Here is a 21,205-nt window from a genome sequence, read left to right as displayed (position 1 = left end):
AGTCCTTGTGTTCTGAAATTCTGATATTTGCTGTCCTGCCTGTTTGGCCAAAGTAGGACAGCTTACAGCTGCAAGGGACCTGGTATATACCAGGTAGGTTTAGGGGGGGGGAGGTTGGTCTTTAGTAGAGCGGATAAGGGATGCCAATTTTTTATATGGTTTTGAGGGGGGGGTAGCCATTGGCTGAGAAAGTGTTGAGAATGTGGTTTAGTTCTGTGGTTAGGGCATTGTCATTTGAACAGATAAGTTTAGCCCGGTTGTGTAGTGTCTTAATGACTCCATATTGTTGCGAGCAGGGGTGGGATTGTTGGTAAATGTATCTGCCTGTATGGGTGGGTTTTCTATAGACTGAGAAAACCAAGGTTCCATCAGGCTGGCAGGTGACTAGTGTGTCTAAGAAAGGAAGGCAGTTGTTTTTTTCTTCTTCCAGGGTGAATTTGATTCTGGGGTGTTGGTTGTTTAAGTGTGTTAGGAAGGAGAGGAGTGCATCGGAGCCATGTGGCCAAATAGCGAACACATCATCAACATAACGAAGCCAAATGGTTGGTTTTTTTCCTCTTTCTTCTTCATTTAATTTATCATCTTGATATAATATTGAGTAAAATTCTTCATCTCTTTTTGCTATAGCATATCTATCTCTGGTGATGGTCCCATCTTGTAGTTTGACAGCCACCATCTGTTTATTTCTGTTTGACTTTTTTGAGACTGCGGTTTGTTTTCAATTGTTTGTTGTATGAATTTACAATTGAATTCAGTATATTTCTTCTGTGATACGTTTTCTGATCATTTTACACAATTCAATATATTCTATTTTGTTCTGTAGATTAATTGATTGTTTCATTTCTCTTCATTTCTTCATAAGTTGTTTTTTTTCTTTAGAAATTTTTCTGTTCTGTGGTACCAGCTATTTCAAGTGAGCATTGTAAAAGGTTTTGGGAAATGATGTCATTACTTTCTGATAGATCACCATTGTCATAATAAGATGTATTGTTTAGTTCATATTGGAATATATCTTTTTTTAATGTTGAGTTTGTATACATCTATACTTTGCTTTGATCTTCAAAACATTTTTCTTCTTTCTTTTTGGCAGTTTATTTGGATTTTACTGCATACCAGACAATCGTCACTTCCAAAGTTGAAGGTGTTTATAACAGAACAGTCTTGAAAGATGATTTTCTTACTGCTGAGGATAACTGAGGATTCACTAGTTTTACCATTTGGACTTTTCCATGTCCATTTCCTATGTTTTTCTTTTTCTTGAAAAAGGAATTCATGATATACAGGTTTTCTTTTTCTGCAAATTCTATTAACCTTGCCCCTCTATCGTCTCTCATGCCATATCCAAAATTTAATTTTGGATATGGCATGAGAATTTGGAATAAATTCCATATCCATTGAGCTTTCGTCTGAATGTTGTATACCAATTCTAGCATTAAAGTCTCCCATTACAATTCTGAAATGATGTTTTCCCTTTATTGTAGAGTTGGGATACATTATGATAGAAGTCTTCAATTTCTTCATCAGTATGACTTATTTGTTGGTGCATAGACTTGGATGATCTTAAGAGTGCATCTTTTTGAGATCTGAACAAGAATACTTGCTATTCGATTAGAATAGCAAGTATTCTGATTGAATAGCCCCCCCCCCCCTCAGTGGCAGGCTCACCAATAGACTGGTTTGGGTGTTGTACAAAAGTCGCATCAATTGGAAGAGGATAAATATACATAGGAAGAATACTTATGACTTTCATAACAGTGGAAGCATTTTGTTAGGAAGAATTTTGCTTTTGCACATTTTTTTTTTCCTTGAAAGTTTTGGCAAAATTTTGCAAAATTAATTTTCATAGACTGGATTGTATGAATTCTTGCTGTGCATATAGTAAAGTTTTTCTTTCATCCTTATCATATTAAGGAAAAAAAGAGAGATGATATGATAGACACATTTAAGTTACTTAAAAGGTTTTATAGGATCAATGCAGGGAAAATGTTTCAGCACTTAACACTTTCCCTGGAAGTTGAGTAAAAGTGTAGTTAGTAAGGGCATCAGGACTAGATTTTTTACTTGTAGAGTTGTGAATTAATGGAATGGGTTGCCAGAGTCAGTTGTTAGTGTTTTGTCTGTTAATAGATTCAAGTATGATAGATTATGTGGATAGTTTGGGTCTCCCTTGATGAGTCTTCAGACTCCACAGAGATGCCTGTACAATAATAAGAATATTTTTAAATTTGTCATTGATCCAGAAATTGCATGTATAATTTTTTTTACCATTTCTATTTTGTAGTATTTATCATAAGCATACTTGGTCATTTTGATAAATTCATTATACAGAGTGGCCATAAATCACGAAATGGTTTAAGCATTCGATTTATTTATTTATTTTTATTATTTTTTATAGTGAAATACAGAATCTGGAATTTTTTTTTATGTATGAGTTATTCACATTTTAAACCCTTTCATGAATTATGGCCACCCTGAATAATTGATCTATATCTGGTTGTTTTCATCATAAGATAAGTGGTAATACATTTATCAAACTTCTTGTAATTAAACCTAATTTGTGTCTCTTCATGATGATTAATGCAGTTTTAACTTGCATCATGTGGCAATGAGAGGATTAGTAATATAGATAGTCTGAGATGCTGGTGAAGTAGATTGCTGGGTGTATGTTGTTATTACTTCCACATCTCCATTCCACTCATTCACTACCCACCTTGCAAAGTATTTCCTTTCCTTATCACATGTGATTTTGTAGTTTCCAGGGATGATCTCTTGTTTTTCCATCATTACCCTCTACAGCAATTCCCCTATATACATTATTATTACAACCATCCACACACACACATATGTGTGTGTGTGTTCATATATATATATATATATTTATTTATTTGTTTATTTTTTTATTTTTTTTTTATGTGGCTTCTACCCATGAGAGATTTTTATATATCTATAGTACATTCACACCAAGGGTTAATGATTTTTTTCTATTTTTATTGACTATATATATATATATATATATATATACTTTTTTATTATTATTATTTATTTTTTTATTTTTTCTGCATTTTATTGATTTTTACATAGCCTTGGAACCCTGCTCTAGAGACCAACAATGGAACTTTTTCAAGCCTCTTCACACCTTCAATAAGCAGGGTGGTGGTGGTGGTGGTGTCACACTGGGCAGTGAAATTCATCTCCCACCTAAAGACAATCACAAACAACCATGCCTATGGTGGAATTTGAATCTGTGATCTGTTGGTTGGAGAGTGGGTATGCTAACTACTCAGCCAAACAGACCAGCAGATTTGTAATAATCTCTGTACAAATATCCAGAGATATTTGTGATGAATCAGATTCATGAGCAGTTCCAAAGCATGGAGGAACTATCCTTGTATTTAATTTATCCCTCTCTACTCAAAAAAAAAAAAAAAAAAAAAAAAAAAAAAAAAAACCTACAAAATAATGTTGTGAATTTTCACTTAAAATAGTAAAAAAAATTGTGTTTTTTGATTTATAATGCAAGTTAAAATTTTAAAATAAATATTATTTAAAAAAAAGTGAAGTAAATTATACTAATAATACCTGAATAAATATATTTCAGTCATTCCTTCCCCTCACTACCTCAGGTCTTCTCTCACTATCTGTCAGTTGACGCTTCTAAAGTTAGTCTGAATTTGCAACTGATCAGATGCAGGTTACCACACCATTTATTTATTTCTTATATTTATGTAAATACAGCTCTATAAAATATTTGTGTCTTTGTATTACACTATCCTTATACACATGTGGCTATGCCTAAAACTAATGTAGCAATATAGATTGTTCAATAATTAGATATATTACTTAGTATTACTCTTAGTATTAGATATATTTGTCAAAATATTTACTTTTGAAAAATGGTCTTTAACAAAGTAAAATAACACTTTTTACAGGAGAGGATTCTTTTCAAAAAGCAGTACAGATTTTAATTACATGGCTGGATAGAGGAGAGTGCACTAAAAGAAATGCTGGTCATTTTTATTCAATGATTCAGAGTACTAATAGTCATGTTAGACGCCTGATTAATGAAAAAGTTGAATATGAAGATGAACTGCGAAAAGCTAAGCAACTTCTTAGGCAGAGAATGCAAGGAATTTTTATTCAGTGTAAGTACAGAAGGGATTCTGTTTTGTTTTTATTATAATCTATTTCATTTATGGAATGTGTTATGTGTACAATAGATGCCTAGTGTAGCAAACACTTTCATAATAAAATAGTTTGTGACAGGTACCAAAAATTTCCAGCCAAAGCACTGTAGCAATAACACCATTTTAAGCTCATTATTGTAAATGGCAATTGTTCAAAAAAAAAAAAAAAAGTACTGTATTGAACTGAATTTACTAGCATGGATGACATCATAAAAGCATGTCCTGAAACTGTTTGTTGGTGAACACTTTCTCAGAATATGTGATGGATTGAAACTAGTTTCACCATGTTCAGTACATAATATCACTTCACTGAGATGGTTGGCCGAGTGGTTATCATATTCGCTCTCTAGCCAAAAGACTGTGTTGCTTCGAATCCCACCTTGAGCATGGATGTTTGCGATTGTCTGTGAAAATACTAGTGGTGGAGGTTGGCAGTCCGTGTGGTTAGCCTGGTGGCTTTGTGCTTTGCAACCATATGCCTGTGGAAGGAGTGTCCTATGTTCGATTCCCATTGATGATGTAAGGAGCTTAAGGATCTTCCTCAGCCATAGCCAAGTTAGCCGGTCTTGGGTGTGGACAACAGGGTTTTTTCCACCAGTTTATCTGGGGTTTTTCATCCTGCAAGCAGGCAAACCGGACCCGTGAACACACAGGCTACAGTCATAAAAAATACGACAAAGAAGGCAATGGGAAACCACCTTACATCATTATCTCCCTAGTAATCAGCTGCAACCCTCGCCACAGGATAAGGAGGTCGGCAGTAGATGGCATTGGTGTAGTTGGTGGATTGAGTGGTGAGATGGAGAGCTGTAGAGTAGGTGCCCTCCCTCATTGAGTCTTTGGACTCCTTGGAGGCATTATGTAATAATAATAATAATATTTTGATTCATAATAGACTACCATCTCCAGCTATTGGAAACTAATTGGTACAAAGAATATCATCACTGAATAGCTGAATAAAATGGCTACTACTTGTTTTTTTTTGTTAAGAGAAAGTAAGTACCCAGAGGAAGACCAAGCTGGATTGATACAGTAAAAAGTGCCTTAGAAGACAGAAATATAAGATCTTATAATGTTGGAGTCTTGACAGATAACAGATTGATTTGGAGGAAAATTGTTGATAGGAAGTTAATAATGATGCAAGTTCTTCACACAGTACTTATCATAATATCCTGTATGCCCCTTGAGGGCACATGTCAGGAATTTGATGATGATGAGAAAAGTAAGTAGCTGTGTGCATTCACCAACGTGTAATTAAAATCCACGTCCACGAATTATTTCCTGAGTGTTTCTTTTTAATTTTATGTAGCCAGCCACCATATTGAAAAGGTCTAATCTTTAAAGGTACCTATGATGACATGACTATAAATAATAAATTACACGATAACCACAGTAATTAACTTTAATGAAATGAAAATACAGATATTTCGTACTGAAAATAACAGTACATCATCAGTACGTAGAAACAAGTAATCAAAGGAACTGGATTACAAAAGTACATACAGCAGTCGGTGGTTTACCAATTAAAAACTGTTGCCCCCATGCTAGAAATTAATATTAATAAAAATATTAGTAAACATTTTTGATGGTTATATAAGATAAGAATCTCCCAAACTTTTGGGAGAGATGATTGTTCCAATTCAGATTTGGCCGATGTAAAAGGCTTCGCAACTTTCTTTGAAAAGGCTTTCACATCTAAACCTGCATCTGTGGAGAAGATGAGCTTTATCCCACTGGATATTGTGTTGTGCCAGACCAGACTTTTGAGGTTTCATGTAATTTATTATTTATATTGAAAAGGTTGTCTTCTTTTCTTTAATGGAAGGGTACCATCAGCTAATGTTAACATAATTTGAATTCTGAAAACAGACTGATAGACATGCTCTATATCTTCTGATTATCAGAAGACATTTAGAACATGATTGATGCTTGTTCGTTCTTTGCTTCTTTTTTTTTTTTTTCCCCTGATAGTTTGTTTGCCATTAGTTAGTTCTACATAAATAATTTTAACCACTTAAAAGAAACAAGAAATTTTTTGAAATTTTAAAATTAGACCATATGTAGTTAAATTACATAACATACAAGCGTTTTGGTTATTATCCATCATCTATGAAATTAATTGTGGTTGAGCATTTAACATTGGTTCTTATAAAACAATAACATTTCAACATGAAAGAACTACAAAGAAAAGGAGTGGAAGTGGTAGAAGAATTTGAGAAGTATCAGGTCGACATAACTGGTTTTGCTTGATACAAAGAAGAAAAAATAAATGTGCAGTTCTTAACAAATACAGTGTGTTATATTTATCCAATGGTGATTGGGGAAAGGAAGGAGTATCTATAGTATTCAGCACTAAACATGAAAATAATCTTGAATGGCAGGCAGCATCAAGTAGAGTAATGTCAGCAAACATCAAAATGTGGAACCAGAAAATAAGATTTATTTATCTCTGGTCTCTAGATGGTTTTACTAAGGAAGAAGCACAGGAATTTTTTTAAGTCATTAGAAAAGGCAGTTGATGCAAGAAAAAAGTTTGGTCCTTGTTGAAGATCTAAACAGCAAAGTAGGAAATAGATATTAGACATACAAAATTACTTTCTTTCATTGTTACAATGATCAGCATATACATACATACATCTTCAAGGCCCACCTTTCCTAATTGGGTTGTGGGGGCAACAGCTGCAAGAGGAACTTCCAATGGTCACGATCCTCTGCCACCAAGCTCATGTGTTCTGGTGGGATTTCCCAAACGTGTCCACCCAAGGTTTTGGATATAATCTATCCAATGAGTCCTTGGCCTCCCACCCTCAGCATTCAGATCAGCATTCATTATATAAAAGCTTATGAAGACAACTCTACCATGTTGGAATAACAACTTTAAATTAAAATAAAATAGCCTATTCACCATATTTACTTTTATATCATCAGGAATACTTATTTATATATATAGGGACATAAACTACATAATGATTCATCTGGTTTGCTACATTACAGCTTTGATCAACCCTTGACCCTAACATCTTTTTTGAGGGATAGAGGAAAAAATAAAGAAATCCATAAATAAATACAACATATATGTATTTGGAACTATATCAGTAGCTATTCACCAGAGTTTCTTTCTCTAAATTTGTGTTGTCCATTTTTTTTGAGGAATATTACTTTAATATTGGTCTATGGTTACATTCTTGCTGGTTTCTGTATCCAGTATCTGGTTATTTTTGTTGGGGTCGAGTTGATGGGTTAGTATTTTACAGGGTTCTTTGAGTTTTATTCATACTAGGTTTGGTTCGTCATAAAGAGGGAACATCATTCCACCGTTTTCTGTGTTATGGTTCAATTTTCCATAATTAAGAAATTTTATGATTTTTATGTTATTTTCTTATTGATATTCCTTCATTTTTTCTTCAATAATGTTTATGTATTTGAGTCTACAGTTCATCTCTGAAAGCTGCGCAACCTTGATTCATTTTAAAACTTTCTTACATACATACTCTTCTTTTCAATATGAAATTCAATTTTATCCTGCTCATAACTAACTAGTGATCACTTCCTATTTCAAATCCTCTGTATACTCTTGTATCCTGAACCAATGGGAAAATGTCACTATTAGCTCAAACATAGTCAATGAGACTTTTCTTATTTTTTGCATCTTCTCTCCATGTGAATTTGTGCACAATTTTATGCTGGAACATGGTGTTAGTAATAACTAATCCATGTCCCGAAAACAAATCCAGCAGACATTTACCATTATTATTAGCTTTGGGCTTTTCTCCAAATTTTCCCAAAACATTTCTATGTCTTGTAATCATTTCCTACTCTGCTGTTTAAATTTCTAACAAGGACCAACTTTTCCTATTTCATTGTCCAGCTGCCTTCTCTAATATCTCAAAAAATTTCTCCTTTCTTCCTGGGTAGAACCCTCTGTGGGACCATAAGCACAATTAAGTCCCATTCTCCAGTTCCCCATTCTGATTTTGCCCACATCATTCTACATGATAATGCCTGCCATTCAAGAAGATTATCCTCATATTTAGTGTTGAATACTATAGCTATTCCCTCTTTTTCCTGATTGTTATTGCCTGAATATAACATTTTGTATTTGTTGCTTAGAAAGATCTCACCTGTTTTTGTCTTCTTTGTTTCAGTCATGCCTGTTATGTCGATCTGGTACTTATCCACTTCTACTAATTCCATTTCTTTTCGATTAATGCTTCTTATGTTGATAGTACCAATCTTGAACTCTGTTGATGTTGAGTTAGGACATGTTCAGTATATGACTTTTCACTGTTCTACCAGATTCCCTGACAAAAACAATGGGGGCCTTGTTTAACCAGGCGACACCCTAATCAGCATGAAATTCCGTCATTTTGTGCAGTAAATTTACATTGTGGTTTTAAGCCAGTAAGAATACAATTTGGTCATCTAAATCCCAAATTGTCAGCCCATCCTCATTCATTCAGTATCCAGGTAGATACCTAAGAGAGTCCAATCCTCACTATGAGAAGGTGAAGATTGGACGTTAGGTTGGAAGCTCCATTCAGTTCTCTTCATTTCTTAAAAGGCTACATGGAGTTCTCCTTCCAGTTATACAGCTTTGACCCTTAAGCATCTCTGGTAGGAAGTTAACTGAATAAATTTTATGGAATAAGAGAGAAATTAGTCAAAACACAAAACTAACTGTATCCATAAGTAAAAAACAATTTTTACTTATGGATCTGAGAATTGAGTTAGAAATAAAACACTTGATTCAAGACTAGATATCACTGATATGAGAGTTCTGAGAAATATTAGGGGAGTGAACAGATAACATCAAATGTCAAGTTCTTCATAAAATAATGAAGAACTTGGCATTTTTTTAGCATTCAAGAATTTTAGCTCTGCTAATACACTAATGTATTAGCAGAGCTAATCTCAGGTGGTATGCACACTTAAACATGGGAACAAAATAAGTGTTCTTTGGCAGAATAGCAGGGAAAATAACCCAGAGGAAAACCGCGATATGGATTGATAGAGTAACAAGTGCCATCCATCTTCACTGGGCATCCACAGATGCCGTATTTTCACTCCGATGCTCAGTGATATGCCACACCAGGCCTAGCCATGTAGTCCTGTTGTATACTTTTGTGGAGGCTGCAATTCTCTGATCAGTCGCACCACACACACCATCCATCCATCTTATTGATGGTTTTCCCCTTCCTCTTTTTCCAGGAACTTTACTTTCTGTTACTGTTCTGAGAAGTCCTCCTTCCATCCTTTCAATGTGTCCAAAATATTTTGACTTTCTTCTGTCAATATCCTTAAGAAACCTTAAAGTTCTACTGATCTTTTCTAACACCCATTCATTTGTACGCTTTCAGTATATGATATCCTAAGCAGCATTCTGTAACACACATCTCAAAAGTAGCTATCCTTTTCTTATCTTAGAAGATAATATAAGATTTGGTAATATTAGAGTTTTTCAGATAACAGATTGTTATACTCTGAATGAAAGGAAAACTCAAAACCTTTACCTTCATTCAGATTTAACACGGTTTTTCAATTCCGGAGCCAATATTAATAGATCAAGAGAAAAATAACCAATTGTAATTTATGAGTTACGTTAATATTTAAGAAAGTTTTATCTAATGCATCATATTGAAAATAATTAAGTGTTTTGTGAAGTTTGAACTATGTGTAATCTATGTAAGTGCTATTACAATGTTGAAGGCAAAGGACAATCCGATTATACAGCAATGGCCTGAAGTCATACACGTGCACCTAATAGAATGTGCATGCGGATGTCCTCCGAAGAACTCGCTAGGGAAGAGATTGGCACTAGGTGCTGAATGGAGTGATGCGCCATGAGGAAAGGGAGAAATCAGGATGACGTAGGCAAGAAACATAAGGCATGCGTTTTAAAACCAGCTTGTGGCTTTTTTTCCTCGTTCCCTGTACTGGAGTGGTCATCGGTGGAGAAGTCCATTGTGAGGTCATCGCAGCAAGCAGCAGTGTCCGTGGGCAGTTCTAGGCTATGAAATGACCTGACATGGTAAAGTTCCAGATCACGCCAGAGATCGAAGACCCATGCCCAGCCGATTGATGAGCGAGCGGGGAGGCAGAATTGCTTCCCCCATCAGTGATGTGTCATGTCTGAATTCAACTGATGTGTAGAAAAGCCGAGGTAAATCTGAAAAGTAATCTGGAAATTGAAGGTGCTGTAGAGATACACATGAAGGCCTAGTGCATCCCCAACTACTGGTAATGTAGACTCTTATTTGTTATGTAAAATTGTGTAGGGGACAATAATTGGATATAGGAAATCTTCAACTCAGGCCTGAGCCCTCATTGAAAGAACTTTAGGAGTTATGCTGATGAAACTTAGGAACTCTATACTTTAATTGGAATAATAGTGTGAAGATAATTGTGAATGTATGTGAATTATAGAAAGAATAGCCTTTAATGGTGTCATATATAGATGAGAGTTAGATTTTTGTTAGAATTAATGGTATGAATTTATGATCTAATATGTTAAAGGAGATTTAGCAATCATAAGTGAAACTACTCACTTTCCAATATTATCAAGATTAATTTTATATCAGTAAAAATTTCCTATAACATGTATTATGTCTATTCAGTGAATTAAATGTTAATTTCTTTTGAAATGAATATGAAGACTTGCTTGATTTCCATTTTACTGAACCGTTCATAAAAGTTCGAACCAAGGTAGGAGGTAAGAATAACAAACATAAAATAGGGGGCTACGATTGCGAGATAAATCCTAACAGTGAGATTAATTGAGAATACTTTACTAAGTGTTTAAGAATTACTATACAGTGTGCTGATTTAGATTTTGGTTCCATGAATAAATATTCATCAAGTACATTTTAGGGTGGTGCAGTATAAATATAAATTTTCCCTAAAATTAACAAGGAACCAGTACCAGAATTGAAACAAAGGAATTGGCACTAATTAACGACATTTCCTTTGTCTTCATAGCCCACGTGCACATCTTGTAAAATTGCTCATCGGCCTAGATTGATAGTGAAGACATAACTCACTGATGTTAGATTAAGAAATTACTAAAGGGGGCAAGTCAGAACAGAAGATATATATATATGAATACAAGTATTAAATTAAAATTGGAACCCCAGTTTAACAAGATTAACATAGAGGAAAATTGTTGATAGGAAGTTAGTAATCATGTAACTTTTTTGTGTAGTACAATCATATCTTCACATCCCCTCAGAAACTTGATTTAATTGAGTATAACATCTCCTTGAAGTAAAAAGCTTAGATTAACAGCTCTTTACCAGATATTAAAATTGGATATCCAATTTTAATCATCATCAATTCCTGATGATGATGATGCATTAGCAGAGCTTTTCTACTGATCTTTTATTGTCTCATACAATAAAATTCAAGGGGTGTACAGGATATGATAGAACTAAATGAAAAATTTACATCATTACTAACTTCCTATCTACAATTTTCCTCCAAATCAGTCTGTTTCCTGTCAAGACTCCAACATTATCAGATCTTTAAATTAAACATATTTGGTCGTTTGAAAATTAAACATACAAACTTATTGTTTTAATAATAAATTTAGTATAATCCTTTATCCCAGTGAGAGCAAACAAAGTTTACGCCTGAAAATATCTTCAGGACTGAATATAGTGTTGTTATCTTACCTGGGTAAGTAGTACAACACCAGGCAACTCGTAGCAAAGGTGGAGCAAGCTACCAACACGCCTATCCCAGTATCTCCCATAATGCAAAACACATCTCCTTGTGGATATGTATACTGTTATGCATTAAGGGATTGGCCACTACCCAGACTAGTTTCGACCTTTATTGAGGTCTCTTCAGTGGGAGCCAGGCCCAGAGTTGGAGATACCAGGCAGAAGCAGTAGCAAGGTCATCTTTACCTGTAGGAGTTGCCAAAAGGTTTGCCACCTTTTTTTTATTAAATTACTCTGGATTTAGAGGAAGATGTTGAAAGTTTATTTTTCACTAGGTTAGACTATAATAAATTTAGTTTAATCCTTTATCCCAGTGAGAGCAAACAAAGTTTGCGCCTGAAAATATCTTCAGGACTGAATTATTGTTTTAATACTGACCATATTGTAATGTGTACAAACATCTTGCATTCTTTGCCTACCAGTTTCGCTAGCAAACTGTATAGTTTTTTCAAGGTGTTGATGGAAAAGCATAAAAAAATTAGTAAATGCAAATTGAAAGGAACATAAAAACGTTGTAAACAATCTAGTAGCTAAGGTTACATGTTTGCGTGACAGAGACTGAGAGGACTTATTGTTCTTATTCATTATTACGCATGTGTGTTTGTTGTAAATGCGTAATATGATTACTGACTAGCTGTAGTTCAGATGGATTTAGAGAGAGGAACAGGTTTTTCCACAAACTGTTCAGAATAGTATCCTGATTTCTGTTGAGGTTTCCACCGGTTATTAACACTATTGTGGCTTCCTTGAATAAACGATGTCTGTAGTCGTCATCCAAATATGGCATGGAGCTGTTTTGCCACTCTATCGTGTGGAGGTACAGAAATGATGTGCTAAGCCGGAAGAAATACTTCTGTTGTGGTTTACATCACTAACATGTTCTTTTTGTCTGATCTCTAAACTTCGTGAAGTTTGTCCGATGTAGGCAAGACTCTTTGTCCAATCGTTGATGGAAGGTCATCCCCAACTTACCTTTTGGCCAAGCATCTTGTAAAACTTATTAAATAATAAAATAAGATCAACAGAATCCTATATCAAGAATAGTCAGCACTTTGTAAATAAACTCCAAGCCATTAAGATTGCACCAACGGACATGCTAGCCAGTCTAGATGTTGTATCCCTTTTCACCAGTGTACCAGTAGAAGAGGTAATAAACATCATTCATGACCTCTTTCCTCTAGACATCACACAGATGTTTAGACACTGCCTTCAGTCTAATTTCTTCAAGGTTAACAATACTATATACCAGGGGTGTTCAACCTGTCGATCGCGGAGCGATTTTTTTGGTCGATCTCTTGTGTATTCCTCCTTACAAATTTTATTAAAACCAAAAACATATTTTATTTATCATTATTTTGTATTATTTTTAATTCGCTTTATGTGTATTTGCTATTGTTTATTTATTTTTCGTTAAAATTGTCAAATCAGTAATTTTCTTATAAGTCCTAATAAATGAATTAATTTGGATCAGTGGAAGTCAAACAGCGAGCCGAGTGAATACGATTATAAGCAAAGTGTAAAAACTCGATTGTAGCTTAAATATTAAATATTCCAAAGCACATTACATCGATTTTTTACTTAGGTTAAGTCCCATGTGAATATTGTAAAAAAAAATAAACTTTGTTTGTCTCAGTATAGTTTGTATTAGATGTTTTTGTGAATAACTCTTTTGAAGCTAACTGTATATGCTGCTTTAATAAGAATATGTTAGAGTGTTAAAAACAAAGGCAATGTTTTTGTCGCTGAAGCTGTACATGGCAGCATTAGAAAGATTGTTATTGAAACTTGTATATATGAGAAAGGCTTGCAGGCTCTAAGTGTAAACATCTCCAAAGTCAGTCAGGAAGAGTTCAAACAACTTTCTGATGGCCGGCAACTTACAATCAGAAGAAAGCGGAGGAGAACCAAAGGCGTGCCGAACTTGAAACTTAAGATGAAAGACTCATACCGATTCTTTGGGGGTTGCCAAACTTCATGCGAGGTCTCAGAGGAGGCCTAATAAAAAGGGACTGAAGCAAGCTGAAGGTGTCCCGGTTACAGAATTGCTGTCAGAGAGGAGGCCGCCTGGTCCAGAGTCGCCATCAGAAAGACTGCCTGGATCCACGTTGCTTGAGAGAGGAGTTTCCCGCTTCCAGAAAGGAGCTTCTCGGTTTGAGACATCGCTAGAGAGAGAGTCCACTTCTAGGCTGCCGACAAGTTTCCAATTGTCAGAGAAAAGTTTCCAGGCCAGGTTAATGTCAGACATTCACCAGTGTGTTGCATTTTCATTACAATTTGATGAATCAAACAATTTCACTGATATTGCTCAGTTAATGATATTTATTTGCATGGTATTTCAAGATTATTCAAGTAAAGAAGAACTTTTGAAAATTATACCATTATTGGGAAGGACTAGGGGAGAAGACATTTTTTTGGCATTTGATGAATTTGTGAAACAACACAAACTTCCACTTTTTAAACTTGTGTCTATTACTACTGATGGTGCTCCTGCAATGATAGGTAATAAATCAGGCTTCATTTCATTATGTAAAAACGATGACAAATATCCCAATTTTTTAACGTACCACTGTATTATTCACCAACAAGCACTGTGTAGTAAAAGATTAAATGCAAAAGATGTTTTGGATATTACATTTAAAATGGTAAATTCTGTTCGAGGAAAAGCCCTGCAATGGCGGTTATTTAAATTACAAGCAGATGATGATAGGGAACTTCTATTGTACAAAAATGTTCGCTGGCTCAGCAGAAGTCAATTTTTAGAAAGATTTCTTGTATTAATTAACGATATAGAAACTTTTCTTGATGAAAAAGTAGATATTTATCCACAATTGAGTAATAAAAGATGGTTGTTACACTTATCATTTTTAGTAGATTTCTGTATGAAATTTAGAGTTACAAGGTAGAGATAAAAATTTAATTGACATATTAAGTTCAATAAAAACTTTCCAACAATACTTACTTTTATTAAAGAAAAAAATAAATTACCGCGAATTTAGACATCTCCCATATTTATTAAAATTTTTTGAACAAAATCAAGAAATGCTTCGCTATGATTTAAAAGAATTTATTCGTGAAATAGAATTAGTTCAGGTAGAAATAAATTCAAGATTTAAAGATTTTAATAAAATTGAAATGATTGTATCTTTTATCAATAATCCATTATAAGAAAACTTGAACATCACAGAAATTTCAAATAAAATTAGTGGGCTGTTTGATATAAACCAAGCTGAAGTAGAACTTGAGATAATAAACATTCAGAATAGTTTACATTTAAAATCAGTAAACAATGAAATCGTTTGTAAGTATGCACATGAAAAATTCCCAATATTAACTGATATTGCGCGAAAAATTCTGTCATGTTTCAGATCGACATGCTTGTGAGAATCCACTTTTTTCAAATGTGACGTCATAAAAAATCAATTAAGAAATCAAATTACAAATGGTCATTTGGATGATTGTCTGCGATTGGCCACTTCTTCGTACCAACTTGACTATGAAAATATTGCTAGGTCCAAACAAAGCCAAATTTCCCATTTACTTTTTTTCTTTTTTTTTTTAATCAACCAGTTTCCTGTAACTTGTGAATTTGTAATAAATCAGTTGTTTTTTCTAACTTTGGTTTTCCAAAATAGAGAAATAAATATTTTATTCCAATATATTTGTTTTGTTTTTTTGTTGTATTAAAATATTTGTTGTATTAAATTAATTAAAAGTGATAAAATAAATTTTTAAATACATAAAGTTTTTAGTTTTGTATTTTTTTTTAGTTGTTTATTTGTGCGTAATCAGATATCAGGTTGAGGGAACGTGATCTATATAAGAGAGTAGATCGCCGAATAACTTTTTATAGAAAAGTAGCTCGCGTAGTCAAAAAGGTTGAACACCACTGCTATATACCAACAATTAGAAGGCCTAGCAATGGGAAGCCCGCTATCACCATCTTGTGTAGACCTTTTAATGGGAAAACTTGAAAAAGAAATTCTCTCCACAATCTCCTCTAGACCATCTATATGTTGGAGATATGTAGATGATATTTTCATTATATGGCAAGACAGCTTAGAAAACCTAAAATCATTTGTGAATAAAATCAATTCAATACATAACAAGATAAGTTGTGATTTTTTAATGGTACTTGTGACATAATGATTAGAAATATATACACATTAGCACAAGAATAATATTTAATTTGCCAAATATTTTGGTCTGAATATTACAGACCATCTAAAGTGGCTACATAGGAATAGTTTTAAAAAACAAAGTGGAATACAAACAATTGATCATTCATACATAGAACGAGCTGCGTGATGTCATATCGCTAAGTATTAGAACAGTAAATATTTAAAAAAAAAAAAAAACATAATTAAAGATATTCATTCAGAAATTCATATAATGATCTTAAATAACATTATACTGATTAAAAAAAAAAAAAAATGTGTTATCCTGATTAAACTTTCCCAAATTTTTGATGTAGATATACAGTCATTACGATTCAAGTTAGGACGTTGAATTAAGGCCCCTACACTTTCTTTAAATAAACATTCAAATTTGTAGCGACATCTGTGTAGGAGGAGAGTCTTGGACCAAAGGTTGTTGTGGTTTGTTTCTAATCCATGCTGAGCTAATCCAGATTTCTCAGGTTTGTTGTGTTGAATTGATGACTGGTGCTCTTGAATTCTTTTTTCTATGGAACGTCCAGTTTATCCAAAGTAAGAAAGATAACAATTACAAGGAACTTGATACACACCAGGTAGACACAAGGTTGAGCGTTTATCTTTAGATGAAGGAAACTGGGTGGATAATTTGTTAATAGGTGTATAAGTGGCTGTAAGATCATATTTCTTTAGAATTCTCAAAATTGGTTCTGAAGTCCTGGAAATGTAAGGAATTGGAACTCGACGTATTGAATCTTGGTTGTTCTGTGTTGGTTTGTAAGAATCGAAAAGATGTTGTGTACTCTTTTCGGAGAAGCCATTTAGTTTCATGTTATGTTTGATAGTTGAAAGTTCCTTCTGTAATAAATGAGAAGTTGAACAGTTAAGTTCAACTTTGTTGTTTCTTAAGGAACGTATAGCTTTCTAGATTTTCTAGTTAATATCAAATGAAACCTCATTCAGCTGTCAAGTGAAAAAGCTAATGCTCTCCATTTAGAAGTTGCTTCTTCGCTACTTAAAGCCAAGCTTCCTCCTTCGAACATATCTCCTTCTGAACAGAAAGCTATATGTTCCTTAAGAAACAACAGTCACCTCATCATTACCAAAGCTGACAAGGGAAAAGCTACAGTAATTATGGACTCTTCACACTATAGAAGAAAACTTTCCCTTTTACTTCGAGATCACTCAACATACCAGGAACTCAATTACGATCTAACCAACAGACAACTGAAGAAATTAAATTCCCTTCTAGATGAGGTCATAAGTTTAGATATAGACACTATTGAAAGACTAAAAACTCATTTTGCAAAGCCTCCCAGGTTTTATGGTCTACCAAAAATACATAAGACAGATATTCCTCTTCACCCCATAGTGGATTGTATTGATTCTCCTACCTATCGCATAGCCACATATCTATCTAAATTGTTGAAGTCACACGTTGGCAACTCATGCTCTTTTTTGAAAAACTCTTCTGATTTCTTAAATAAATTAAAAAACTTCTCTTCACAACCTACAGATCTTATGGTTGCCTTTGATTTAGAATCTTTATATACGAATATACCTCTCAAAGAGACTTTGGTATTACTAGCTGACATCTTCCCAAAAGATATAAAACTATTTGATTTTGTAATGCACTCTGGATATTTCTTATGTCAAAATAAATTTTACAACCAAGTGGAAGGAACAGCCATGGGAAGTCCACTCTCTCCTGCTCTCGCAAACTTTTATTTAGAACATCTAGAAGTCCTGTTCTCATCTATATTCCCTCAACCATCCTTTTGGGTTAGATATATAGATGACATCTTTGCTATATGGCCTCACGACAGAAACTCCTTACCTTCCTTTTTAAGCAGTATCAATTCCATACATCCTTGTATAAATACCATGGAAATTGAAAAAGACAACAAGTTATCCTTTTTAGACTTCCTTCTCATCCGTTCACCTTCTGGTATTCTTACAACAACAGTTTACAGAAAACCAACTTTCACAGGTCGTTATATTCTCAAAGAATTTGCTCATCACCCTTGTCAAAAAACAGGAGTCACAAAATGTTTAATCTGACGAGCAAAAACTAACTGTTCAACTTCTCATTTATTACAGAAGGAACTTTCAATTATCAAACATCACATGAAACTAAATGGCTTCTCCGAAAAGAGTACACAACATCTTTTCGATTCTTACAAACCAACACACAACAACCAAGATTCAATACATCGAGTTCCAATTCCTTACATTTCCAGGATTTCAGAACCAATTTCGAGAATTCTAAAGAAATATGATCTTACAGCCACTTATACACCTATTAACAAATTATCCACCCAGTTTCCTTCATCTAAAGATAAATATGCAACCTTGTCTCTACTTTTTTTTTTTTTTTTTTTTTTTCATTCTCAGGAATCTTGCAGACTTCTAGCAGATTTATTTAGAAGTATAACATCGTCCACATAAAGCAAGGAGTTGACATTAACATCTCTAATTTTGATATCAGGTTTAATATTACTTTCCTTCATAATGTGACCCATATAGATAATGAATAACAGAGAGGATAATGTACATCCTTGTCTATCACCAGATTTAACATTAAACCATCTTCCTTCAATTCTAACTGCTGACTTAACTCAAATAAAGGCTAAGTATTGACTGATATAATGCCCCATTGACACTATATAACTGTAGTGTATTGAATAGCTTCTCTCTTGGCACCTTGTCATATGTCTTTTCCAGATCTACAGATCTTTGTTTTATTCTCATGATTTCTCAACTATCTGTCGTATAGTGAAATCTAATCTTGACAGCCTCAATTTGGCCTGAATCCAGCTTGTTCTTCACCAAGCTTCTCTTCCCCAATTCTTCTCAACCGTTTCTCAAGTATACTTGCATATATCTTACCAGGAACACTCAGTAGAGAAATACCGCTGTAATTCTCACATTCAGTTTTCTTTCCCTTTTTATATATGGGTACAATGAGAGCTCTACTCCAATCATCTGGAATTTGTCCCATTGTTCAGGCCTTCTGAACTATGCAGTGCAGATACTGTGAGACTTATACCTCCATACTTGAGCATTTCTGGTCGAATATCATCGACCAGATTGCCTTTCCACATTTCAGGCCTTTGATGGCTTGTTCTACTTCAAGTATGGATACGTATTCCTGACTGCATGCCTGTTGAGTGTTTTTTACCACTGTGCTATGACTGCTTGTTTCATTTAGTAATTTTTCGAGGTAATTATTCCACACTTCAAGGATATCTTTTTTTTTCTCCAGTTTTCATGCCACCTTTATCATCTCTAATTCCTTTTACAGCACTCTTTTCTCCATTTATGAGCTTCTTCAACAACCTCCAGAATATCTTGCCACCTTCTTGATATTTATTTTCTGTGTTCTTACCAAAGTCTTCCCATGACTTTTGTTTAGCTAGTTTTACACAGTATGTAACTTTCTTACATTTGTCTCACAAGCTGACTTATTTGCCAGGAACTTTTGATATGCTTTCTTCTTTTTCTTCATTGCCTCTTTAATTTTCTGTGTCCACCATACGGTCCTGATTTTTCTATCCTTGCAGACAACCTCACCACATCCTCTCTGGCTGAATCAATCAGTGCTTTCTTCAGAATTTTCCACTGACTCTTCAAGGTTTGTTTCTAGTTCTCAAATTCTTTCATTTTTTCTTGAATAATGTTTGTGTATTTTAATCTATAGTTTACATCTGCAAGCTGCAAGACAGTGTGACCTGGTCTCTTACCTGATTTTATATCAAGCTAGCTTCTTGTACCTCCTTCAATTCTAAATGCTAACTTATAACTCAAATATAGGCTACTGCTTGATATAGTGTCCTGTTGACACCATATTATCTGCAGTTTTTTTTTTTTTAATAACTTTTCTCTAAAACTTGGTCATATGTCTTTTCTAGATCTACAAAACATAAACACAGATTGCTGATATATTTCCATGACTTCTCATCTATTTGTCTTAAAGTGAAAAATTGACAACTACTATTTGGCCTGAACTCGTCTTCTTCAATAAGTTTCCCTTCCACAATGTTCCTTAGCCTCTTCTCAAGTATGATTGCATAAATTTTACCTGAAGTACTTATTCAGGAAATTCCTCTATGATTCTCATTTTCCCTTTTTTGGGGTAGGGGTAATATGAGACTTATACTCCAATCATCTGGATTTCAACCTCTGACCATGATATATGGCAGTATAGGTGTGAGGGTATTTACTTTCTTTCTTTCTTTTGTGTATATAATCCTATCAAGCTGCACCTTAAATAATTAATCCTTCTGTTCCAGGTGATTTAACTCTTAATTTCAAAATAAAAAGAAAACATTTGAATTAAAGTACAAATTTGACTTGCACAGATTCGTATTCCAGAGTAACACATAAATATTGTATCTTCTAAATAAACCATTAAGGAATTGAGTCTTCATACACTTTATAACCAAAATAAAAAAATTTAATTTACAAATAACACAAATATGTACATAATATCTACTACTTAACTATGCAAGTACCAATATATTCTTCAAATCACAACCTCAAACAACGCGAAAAACACCTAGTACACAGCTTCCCTTCAATTTTCATAAGCCAAGAGATATCTTATATGGATTTCCAGTTTCTTGTTTCCTACACAAACTTTTATTCCTTCTTGAATTCACACAGGAGAAAGACTAACACAAAAACTGCTGTTTATATGACAGCAACATAAGGCAATAAAATTTTGATGAAGAAATCAAACACATAAACAATTTCAGTAACTTATAAGACTGAGAATCCTATATAAAGTTTCTTCCAGTTTCAACTAAATAAATCCCATATGGATTAATAATACAAAAAACTTCATACTTATCTCTTTATATGAGGATATCCTCTCTGTCTTCTATTTCTAACAATTTAATTTCTGTTCCTTAGAAAGAAGTACACAGAAATACCACAATTTTTTTTTCCTGCTGTGTTCCTTTCCTACTCCTGAATAGGTTGAACAGAGTGATAAATTTAGTTTAATCCTTTATCCAAGTGTGAGCAAACAAAGTTTGTGCCTGAAAGTATCTTCAGGACTGGGATAAGGTAGTGCAAGCTACTATCTCTTCTATCTCAGTATCTCCCATAATGCAAAACACATCTCCTTGCGGATATGTCTAATGTTATG

General features: G+C 33.9%; 1 protein-coding gene across 3 annotated transcripts in view; it reads left to right on the top strand.

Annotated features, from left to right (window-relative positions):
- The window catches only part of LOC150094500 (ecto-NOX disulfide-thiol exchanger 2), a 294,098-nt gene that overhangs the window by 164,131 nt on the left and 108,762 nt on the right, over positions 1 to 21,205 (top strand). For all 3 annotated transcript variants that reach the window (XM_090411781.1, XM_090411779.1, XM_090411780.1), the window contains exon 9: positions 3,930 to 4,142. In XM_090411781.1, coding sequence (XP_090267907.1) covers positions 3,930 to 4,142 — 213 coding nt within the window. The remainder of the gene's footprint in view (positions 1 to 3,929; positions 4,143 to 21,205) is intronic.

Source organism: Typopeltis vanoorti, chromosome 22 (genome assembly GCF_054136105.1).
Source record: "Typopeltis vanoorti isolate ZY-2024b chromosome 22, IOZ_Tvanoo_1.0, whole genome shotgun sequence".
Classification (NCBI taxonomy): domain Eukaryota; kingdom Metazoa; phylum Arthropoda; class Arachnida; order Uropygi; family Thelyphonidae; genus Typopeltis; species Typopeltis vanoorti.
This window is presented reverse-complemented; position numbering and strand designations above follow the sequence as displayed.